General features: G+C 42.4%; 1 protein-coding gene across 1 annotated transcript in view; it reads right to left on the reverse strand.

Moving 5' to 3' along the window:
• LOC116685530 (NLR family CARD domain-containing protein 3) overlaps nt 1-8,616 on the reverse strand; it is an 8,701-nt gene extending 85 nt beyond the window's left edge. The window contains exons 1-11 of the mRNA XM_032510543.1: nt 8,528-8,616; nt 8,338-8,445; nt 8,129-8,248; nt 7,600-7,710; nt 5,985-6,063; nt 5,589-5,817; nt 2,644-4,435; nt 2,363-2,536; nt 2,057-2,230; nt 1,899-1,945; nt 1-1,441 (exon numbers count right to left, since the gene is read on the reverse strand). The exon at nt 1-1,441 is cut by the window's left edge and continues 85 nt beyond it. Of these exons, the coding sequence (XP_032366434.1) occupies nt 888-1,441; nt 1,899-1,945; nt 2,057-2,230; nt 2,363-2,536; nt 2,644-4,435; nt 5,589-5,817; nt 5,985-6,063; nt 7,600-7,710; nt 8,129-8,248; nt 8,338-8,445; nt 8,528-8,601 (3,462 nt within the window). The 5' untranslated portion in view covers nt 8,602-8,616 and the 3' untranslated portion in view covers nt 1-887. The remainder of the gene's footprint in view (nt 1,442-1,898; nt 1,946-2,056; nt 2,231-2,362; nt 2,537-2,643; nt 4,436-5,588; nt 5,818-5,984; nt 6,064-7,599; nt 7,711-8,128; nt 8,249-8,337; nt 8,446-8,527) is intronic.
• Nucleotides 8,617-10,733: the final 2,117 nt, after the last annotated feature.

The raw sequence follows: 10,733 nt of genomic DNA on the forward strand, positions 1-10,733 counted from the left end.
AGCCCAAAAGCCAGATCTGGCAAGACCAGTGGCCGAGACAAGTCCGAGTCCAAATACTAGCGAGTCCGAGACAAGTCCGTGTCTAAATACCAGCGAGTCCGAGACCATAGAAAAACGGTCTCGAGTCCGGACTCAAGTCCAAGACCGGACTGGAGTCCTACAGCCCTGGCTCATTGTTCCCTGAGGCGTCTGCAGGGCGTTGGTGCACCGACTCAAGCCAAAGTAATAAAAAAGGACTTCTTATTAAAATAAATTCACACCTCATACAATAAAGAACTTTCTGATTCACCCCCAACCCAAACAAAGAAATCCAGTAAACTCTGTCACAGGGACACAAACTCAAAACAAAAATTGTTGAATAGAAATCGTTGGGAAAACGAATCAATAGCTTAATCATGTTAGCAGGAAACAAGAAGTCAAAATGGGCCGGAGAGGTGATCGGTGTGTATGGTGGACAGGATTTTGACAACCTTTCAGGGGGACCAGCACCTTATCCTGGTGCAGGGGTGCTGGGGTGGGGGGCGGTGTACCTATGGGCCCCTTGTAGAAGTCTCCCAGCTAATCCTGCCTTATACTGACCAAAGTTGGAAATAAACCATGGAAACCCATTCTGGTAAACCTCAAAATACAGTTATGAACCTCATGATGAGCAGAATATGGAGCCTTAAAGAAACAGTTTGTGTAGACATTTTAGGCAAATGACAGACTAAGTTAGAAAGAAAAAGAGGAGTTCATGTTTTTGAGACGTTAAATATCATTAAGTATTTCTACAGTTCTAGTCGTTGATAATAAAACTGATGAACACAGAGAAGTTGCTCCATAGTGCAGACTGGGAACCGACCGAACAGCTGATCTTCAGTCAGGGTTTCTGTCCACAGGAGACACTCTCAGTCCTGCAGAGGACACAGAGACACTGAGGAACCAGGCCAGAACCCAAACCCAGGATAGAGAGGCTGAGTGAATGTGGTGTTGAAGGTGTGGAGGTGGATCAGTGAGTCAGATGAGACTCTGTAGAAGGACAAAGTGCCGGCAGGACAGTCCACATACACTGCTACTCTGTTAGAGACAGAGGACGGGGACGAGGAAGGGGAGGGGATGGATGTTTCTCTGTCATTGTGATAAACAGAGTAACCAGCATCCTCAGAGCAGACCAGACTCCAGGACTGATCATTCCCTCCAAACACACAGTCTTTACCGTCTCCTGTCCTCCTGATGCCTCTGTAACTCACTGCTACATGGACCCGTCCTCTCCACACCGCCTCCCAGTAGCAGCGCCCCGTCAGACCTTCGCTACACAGCAGCTGAGGCCACCAGTCAAACCTGTCTGGGTGATCCGGATGGGACTGATACTCCTCTCTCACATATCTCACCGTCCTGAAGTCGTTGGACAGTTTGAGTCTTCTGTGTAAAGTGTTTGAGTCCAGGTCCAGTTCACAGACATCTGAGGGACAGAACAAGACACAATGCAGCCGTTGGTTAGTTATTATCTGTTCATTTATTAAAACCTTTACGGACAATTACTAAAAGAAAAACAATTAAAGTGACTTTTAAAAATGTCTATATCAGTGATAGGGCATTCTTGTGGCCCGGGTTGGAACAGTGGGTAGGTGCACATGTATGTTAGAGGTTTATTCCTCGACGCAGAGGTCCAGGGTTCGAGTCCGACCTGTGACGATAACTGGTTCATTAAAAGGCATAAAAGCCCCCAAAAATAATCGTAAAAATAAATATGGGTTGCTTTTTAACCAAATTACCACAAACTAAAGTATGGATTCCATGCAACACTGTTTGCAAACACAGCATCCTGACCAATCTCATCCACTCAACATACGTTCCTCTGATCTTCTGATCCTCTGAAACTGCTGAGTTCTCATTAAACAGACTTAAAAGGCACTCACACTTCCTCAGACCAGAACTCAGTCTCTGTGGTCCACCATAGTCCAGTCTGCAGGAAGAAAAAAAGCCAAAATCAACTTCATACACATTCACTCATATCATCCATGAAACATTTGACAGGGAAACGGTGTGAAAGCAGCTTTTGTCCATCTGTCCATACCGGAGAGTATCCAGTTTCCATTTTGGATCCTTAAGTCCAGCTGACAGCAGCTTCCCTCCTGAGTCTCCTGGATGATTGTAGCTCAGGTCCAGCTCTCTCAGATGGGAGGGGTTGGAGCTCAGAGCTGAGGCCAGAGAAGCACAGCCTTTTTCTGAGACCAGACAGCCTGACAGACTGAAAATACACACAAAACTATAAAGAAGAGCCGCTGTGGTTTTCAGGATCTTAAATACAGAATCTTAAAAAGTCTAAAAAGCCTTCAATAGTTTAACATTCCAGATCATGCTTTACAAACAGATTTCTGACCTGAGAGTTTCCAATCTGCAATCTGAGATCTCCAGTCCAGCAGACAGAATCTTTACTCCAGAATCCTTCAGCTCGTTGTTACTCAGGTCCAGCTCTCTCAGACTAGAGGACTGGGAGCTGAGAACTGAAGACAGAGCTTCACAGCTTCTCTTTGACAGCTTACAGCCACTCAGCCTGAGGAGGAATCAGCAATGTGATAAGAAATCTATCACAAACAGTTGTTTGTTTGTCTGACTAAAGAAAAATCTGCATTTAATCTGGATAGCTGTGTGTGCACGTACAGAGCTTTTTTGGAGGCTTTGACCACTGGCAGCAGCCTCAGGAGAGCCTCCTCTGAAGCAGAGTATTTCTTCAGGTCAAACACGTCCAGATCTTCTTCTGATGACAGTAAGATGAAGACCAGAGCCGACCAGTGAGCGGGAGACACTTCATTTGTGGAGAGACTTCCTGAACTCAAGGACTGTTGGATCTCCTTCACAAGAGAACGATCATTCAGTTCATTCAGACAGTGGAACAGATTGATGCTTCTCTCTGGGGACATATTTTCACAGAGCTTGTTTTTGATGTACTGGACTGTTTCCTGATTGGTCTGTGAGCTACTTCCTTTTAGTGTCAGCAGGCCTCGTAGGTGTTTCTGATTGGTCTCCAGTGAAAGACCCAGAAGGAAGCGGAGGAACAAGTCCAGGTGTCCATTTGGACTCAGTAAGGCCTTTTCCACAGCACTCTGGTAGAAACGTGCCGTTCTGTCCCAGAACACTTTGGGCCACCAGGATGGTGTTTGTTCTTCTGACAGCAGGTTGACTTCAGAGTTGGTGAAGGTCAGATGGACATGAAGAGCAGCCAGGAACTCCTGAACACTCAGATGGACGAAGCAGAACACCTTGTCCTGATACAGTCCTCTTTCCTCTTTAAAGATCTGTGTGAACACTCCTGAGTACAATGAGGCTGCTCTGACATCGATGCCAAACTCTGTCAGGTCTGATTCATAGAAGATCAGGTTGCCTTTCTGCAGCTGCTTGAAAGCCAGTTTTCCCAGAGACTCAATCATCTTCCTGCTCTCTGAATTCCAGTGTGGATCTGTCTCAGCTCCTCCATCAAACTTGATGTTCTTCACTTTGGTCTGAACCACCAGGAAACGGATGTACATCTCAGTCAGGGTCTTGGGTAGCTCTCCTCCCTCTCTGGTCTTCAACTCGTCCTCCAGAACTGTAGCAGTGATCCAGCAGAAGACTGGGATGTGGCACATGATGTGGAGGCTTCGTGATCTCTTGATGTGGGAGATGACTCTGCTGGCCTGCTCCTCATCTCTGAATCTCTTCCTGAAGTACTCCTCCTTCTGGGCGTCAGTGAACCCTCTGATCTCTGTCAACATGTCAACACACCCAGGAGGGATCTGATTGGCTGCTGCAGGTCGTGTGGTTATCCAGAGGCGAGCAGAGGGAAGCAGTTTCCCCCTGATGAGGTTGGTCAGCAGCACACCCACTGAGGAGGACTCTGTAACATCAGTCAGGATCTCAGTGTTGAGGAAGTCCAGAGGAAGTCGACACTCATCCAGACCGTCAAAGATGAAGACAACCTCTTCAAACCGGCTGATTCCTGCTTCTTTAGTTTCACTAAAGAAGTAATCAACAAGTTCCACCAAGCTGAACTTTCTCTCTTTCAGCACATTCAGCTCTCTGAAGGTGAATGGGAATGTGAACTGGATGTCCTGGTTGGCTTTGCCTTCAGCCCAGTCCAGAGTGAACTTCTGTGTTAAGACTGTTTTCCCGATGCCAGCCACTCCCGTTGTCATCACGGTTCTGATTGGTTCATCTCTTCCAGGTGGGGTTTTAAAGATGTCTTCTTGTCTGATTATTGTTTCTGGTGTGTCTGGTTTCCTGGATGCTGTTTCAATCTGTCTGACCTCATGTTCATCATTGACCTGTGCGGTTCCTCCCTTTTTGAGGTAGATCTCTGTGAACATCTGATTCAGAACGGTCGGGTCTCCTGCTTTAGGAATCCCCTCAAACACACGCTGGAACTTCTTCTGCAAGTTAGACTTGACTTTACGTCGGCACACTGGAGCATGAGTTACTGAATAAACGAAGAAAAAAATAAAATCTGTGACTCCATCCTACAGAATATTACATAATTCAAACATTTAAGAGTGGGAAGGTTTTCCTAAATGAGTTTTATTCAGTGTGCCGAAGTGCTGCAAAAGCAGCAATCGGAGCAAAGACTATTGTTTATCAAAATTCTTATTGTTATTCCAACTTTGTCCCGCTACTAGTCTTGGAGCGTTGCCAACACGTGCACACAAGATACATCAAAACGTGTGTAACGATCGGGAATAGTGGGCTATGACTTTTCAAAGAGATTCACATTGTGGTTTTTACGAAATTGCCAAAAAACCATAGCAACAAGTTCTGACATAAACACACGCCTATCATGAGACTCTTCACTGTTTGCTCTATAAACGCTAAAAGGACTGTTTTTTAAATGGAGTCTGGTTGGTTTAGCGCTAGCTACGTCATAGCTGTTTCTGGGAAACAAAGGTCTAAAATAGATTTAAAAAAACGTTTTATCTCTGAAGGGTTAAGACACGTAACACTTTTATTATCTTTAGTTGTATTGTCATTAGGATGTGGACCAAGTAGTAGGCACATTGATATAAATTTCCATGGAATTTTTTTGTTAACCCTCCTGTTGTCTTCCCGTCAAAAATGAAAGTAAAAAAAAATATATTTAAACTTTTTCTTACGTTTTTGTCCCTTTTTTCAAAGTTTGTCACTTTTTTGACTTTTTCAACACTACGTAACACTAACTTTTTAACTTTTAGTTTACAGTTATTTTTGGAATATATGGTCAATGAACCTAATTTATAGAAAATTATACCTAATGAGTTAGAAAAGCAGAAATTAGGAATTATTGAGACTAAAATTAAAGGAATGGATGTTGATGGATAATCGCAGACTGGAATATGTCAACTTTTACTCAATACTATTTCAACAACACTTCAATTTGTTTTCAAATGCTATAAAATAGAATAAGACGCCCCAAAATTAATGAAAGTAGAGATTTGTACTTGGCAAAGAGCGTTGGAATCAATCATGTTATTTTGGGGAATTAAAAAGAACATTGATATAGGAAAACGGGTCAATTTGACCGGAGGACAACATGACGTTAACTTCTTCCATGTTGTCTCTATTTCCTCTTTCCAGCATGTTAAATTGGTTGAAAGTCTTACTGCTCTGCAGACGGTCGGCCAGCTTGTCCTGCTTCATTGTCCTCAGGAGGTGCAGTGTTATCTTCAGAAACGCCTCTCTGCTGCTCCTCCTCTGCTCTTCATCCTCACCGTGCACCACCTCTTCCTTTTCCCTCTGACCTTTGAAGGAATGTGCGGAATCTGGACAAAGAAGCTTTTGAATCCTCTTCAGCTCCTCGTTCACATAAGTGAAGATGTTCTCCTTCAGCAGCTGGAACAGAACAATGAACCGAATTCAAAGAACACAACATTTGATTTATCTTTCAGTCTGAAGACCTGCTGGTCTCAACAAGGCAGCATGGAGACTATTCGGACGGGAATAATACTTTAGAACTTAATCTGTATTTGATAATAAAATGTGTTTGTACATATACACACCGTAAACACAGAGTCCAGTTCTGATTGATGCTGTTGGGTAGCCTGATCCCTGGGAAGCTCTGACCTCTTCTGCCGAACACTGTGGAGAAAACAATGATTTAGAGGTCCCAAGACATGATACATTTTTCTCTTTTACATAGACCTTAGTGGTCCCTAATACTGTATCTGAAGTCTCTTTTATATAGACCTTAGTGGTCCCTAATACTGTATCTGAAGTCTCTTTTATATAGACCTTAGTGGTCCCTAATACTGTATCTGAAGTCTCTTTTATATAGACCTTAGTGGTCCCTAATACTGTATCTGAAGTCTCTCTATATAGACCTTAGTGGTCCCTAATACTGTATCTGAAGTCTCTTTTATATAGACCTTAGTGGTCCCCTAATACTGTATCTGAAGTCTCTTTTATATAGACCTTAGTGGTCCCTAATACTGTATCTGAAGTCTCTTTATATAGACCTTAGTGGTCCCTAATACTGTATCTGAAGTCTCTTTATATAGACCTTAGTGGTCCCCTAATACTGTATCTGAAGTCTCTTTATATAGACCTTAGTGGTCCTTAATACTGTATCTGAAGTCTCTTTATATAGACCTTAGTGGTCCCTAATACTGTATCTGAAGTCTCTTTATATAGCCCTTAGTGGTCCCTGATACTGTACCCAAAGTCTCTTTTATATAGACCTTAGTGGTGCTTTCGGGCTTTTTAGATTGGGTTTTATGAAGGCGGTGCCACCTTTTGCTCATTGGTGCCACCATGGCTTTTGCTCCTTTTTGAAGAATTTTTGAGGAGTCCATATGCAGAACCCTGGTGATGCTGAGTCCATGTGTAGAGACCCTGGTGATGCTGAGTCCATGTGTAGAGACCCCGGTGATGCTGAGTCCATGTGTAGAGACCCCGGTGATGCCAAGGTCATGTGTAGGGACCCTGGTGATGCTGAGTCCATGTGTAGAGACCCTGGTGATGCTGAGTCCATGTGTAGAGACCCCGGTGATGCCAAGGTCATGTGTAGGGACCCTGGTGATGCCGAGGTCATGTGTAGAGACCCTGGTGATGTTGAGTCCATGTGTAGAGACCCCGGTGATGCCAAGGTCATGTGTAGAGACCCTGGTGATGTTGAGTCCATGTGTAGAGACCCCGGTGATGCCAAGGTCATGTGTAGGGACCCTGGTGATGCCGAGGTCATGTGTAGAGACCCTGGTGATGTTAAGTCCATGTGTAGAGACCCCGGTGATGCTATGTTCATGTGTAGAGACCTTGGTGATGCTATGTTCATGTGTTCATGTTGTGTCGAGCCTTCTTAGTGTTTTAAAAATAAAGATGTTGATGCTATCATAGTAGCGCCCCTAGCGCTCCCATTCAACAGGCCATTTGACCCAAAAACGAGAATAGGGTCAATCTTAAAAGTGGCGTTTCCGTCCTAAATATACTTTTAACCTAAAGTTTGACTGAAGTACATACCCAAAAACACCCTAGGTTGCATTTTGGCGACCGGGTCCTCTTAATGGACACAGCTGGATGCAGGACAGGTTTGCAGAAAAGCACATGAAGTCAGACCGGGCTGGATCCCAGTAAAGTGATGGATTATGTCCCGTGTACCCCAACTTATTACATTCTTACCTTCCATCTGCAGGTTGTCCTCTTTTGAGGTCAATAGGACGATCCATAGACCAGTCAGTCTTACAGGACACACAGCTGGGTCCAGGAGGGTCTGGTCTCTGCTGCTGGATCCTGATACAAAGGATAGTCAAAAGTGAACCCATTAGCTCCTTTAAAGGTCCCATGGCATGAAAATGTCCCTTTATGAGGTTTTTAACATTAATATGAGACCCCCCCCAGCCTGCCTATGGCCCCCTAGTGGCTAGAAATGGTGATAGGTGTAAACCGAGCCCTGGGTATTCTGCTCTGCCTTTGAGAAAATGAAAGCTCAGATGGGCCGATCTGGATTATTGTTCCTTATGACGTCATAAAGGGCAAGGTTAGCTCCCGTTTCTCTGCTTTGCCCGCCCAGAGAATCCCCCCCCCTCCCCCTCATGAGAGAGAGACTTCATAGCTTTCAAACAAGCAAAGTGGCGCTTGGTCATATCGGTCTAGATCCCAGTAAAGTGATGGATTATGTCCCGTGTACCCCCACATTTTAAATTCTTACCTTCCACCTGCAGGTTGTCCTTTTTTGAGGTCAATAGGACGATCCATAGACCAGTCAGTCTTACAGGACACACAGCTGGGTCCAGGAGGGTCTGGTCCCTGCTGCTGGATCCCTAAAATACTGAGGTTGAGGATAGTTTAGGAAAAGTAAAAGCAGCAGTTTGAGATTTGGACATGTCAACTCTACGTGGACTGTCTCTGTTGACTTACTCTGTCTCACAATCCCGTCTCTTAAAATAGGGTGGCGGAGTCATGGACCGGGTAGTCTTCATGGAGACGCAGCTGGGTTCAGGAGGGTCTGGTCTCTGCTGCAGCACCCTGATACAAACACACTCTCTGTTACATGAGCTTTGAGTTGTAGTAGTGCTGGCGGAGTAATCTGACTACTGGAGGTACTCACTTCTTGGCTCTGGTCTGGTCGTCCTGTCCCCCCCACAGAGGGACCCCCTCATCCTGGTCCTCAGCCTGACTCATCGCAGAGTCCTCGTCTCCCGGGAGAGAGACTTTCTGTCACCACAACAAGCTGGAATTTTTTTTGGGATGAATAAAGTATACAAGTATGCATGAATAGATGCATGTATGGATGCATCTATAGATGCATGTATAGATGTATGTATAAATGTATGTATGGATGCATGTATAGATGCATATATAGATGCATGTATGTATGTATAGATGCATGTATAGATGCATGTATGTATGTATGGATGCATGTATAGATGCATGTATAGATGTATGTATAGATGCATGTATAGATGTATGTATAGATGTATGTATAGATGCATGTATAGATGCATATATAGATGTATGGATGAATGGATTGATGAATGTATAGATGCATGAATAGATGCATGTATGTATGGATGGATGAATGTATAGATGTATGTATAGATGCATGTATGTATGTATAGATGCATGTATAGATGTATGTATGGATGTATGTATGGACGTATAAATGCATGTATGGATGCATGTATGGATGCATGTATGGATGTATATATGCATGGCTAGATGTATGTATGGATGCATGTATAGATGCATGTATGGATGTATATATGCATGTATAGATGTATGTATAGATGCATGTATAGATGTATGTATAGATGCATGTATAGATGTATGTATGGATGCATGTATAGATGTATGTATATATGCATGTATAGATGTATGTATAGATGTATGTATAGATGCATGTATGGATGTATATATGCATGTATAGATGTATGTATAGATGCATGTATAGATGTATGTATATATGCATGTATAGATGTATGTATAGATGCATGTATAGATGTATGTATAGATGCATGTATGGATGTATATATGCATGTATAGATGTATGTATAGATGCATGTATGGATGTATAGATGTATGTATAGATGTATGTATAGATGCATGTATAGATGCATGTATAGATGTATGTATAGATGCATGTATGGATGCATGTATGGATGTATAGATGCATGTATAGATGTATGTATGGATGTATAGATGCATGTATAGATGCATGTATGGATGTATAGATGCATGTATAGATGCATGTATGGATGTATAGATGCATGTATAGATGTATGTATAGATGCATGTATGGATGGATGTATGGATGGATGTATAGATGGATGTATAGATGCATGTATAGATGCATGTATGGATGCATGTATGGATGCATGTATGGATGTATAGATGCATGGCTAGATGTATGTATAGATGCATGTATAGATGTATGTATAGATGCATGTATGGATGTATGGATGCATGTATAGATGTATGTATAGATGCATGTATGTATGGATGTATGGATGTATGGATGTATAGATGTATGTATGGATGTATGTATGGATGTATAGATGCATGTATAGATGCATGTATGGATGCATGTATAGATGTATGTATAGATGCATGTATAGATGTATGTATAGATGCATGTATGTATGGATGTATGGATGCATGTATAGATGCATGTATGGATGTATGTATAGATGCATGTATAGATGCATGTATAGATGTATGTATAGATGCATGTATGGATGGATGTATAGATGTATGTATGGATGTATGTATAGATATATAGATGCATGTATAGATGGATGTATAGATGTATGTATGTATAGATGTATGTACAGATGCATGTATAGATGCATGTATGGATGTATGTATAGATATATAGATGCATGTATAGATGTATGTATAGATGTATGTATAGATGTATGTATAGATGCATGTATAGATGTATGTATAGATGCATATATGGATGTATAGATGTATGTATAGATGCATGTATAGATGTATGTATAGATCTATGTATAGATGCATGTATTGATGCATGCATGGATGTATGTATGGATGTATGGATGCATTTATAGATGCATGTATGGATGTATAGATGCATGTATAGATGCATGTATGGATGCATGTATGGATGTATAGATATACCTCTAAAACAAAGGAGATGCTAATTGATTTTAGGAAAGCACAGTCCCTTAAACCCACCTGTATAAATGGAATTCCTTTAGAAACAGTCACAGAGTATAAATACCTTGGCATGGTGCTTGACCACAAACTTAAATGGGACAGTTGGTCTGACAGATTAAATACTAAGTCCCAAC

Source organism: Etheostoma spectabile, unplaced genomic scaffold, assembly GCF_008692095.1.
Source record: "Etheostoma spectabile isolate EspeVRDwgs_2016 unplaced genomic scaffold, UIUC_Espe_1.0 scaffold00569938, whole genome shotgun sequence".
NCBI classification, from domain to species: domain Eukaryota; kingdom Metazoa; phylum Chordata; class Actinopteri; order Perciformes; family Percidae; genus Etheostoma; species Etheostoma spectabile.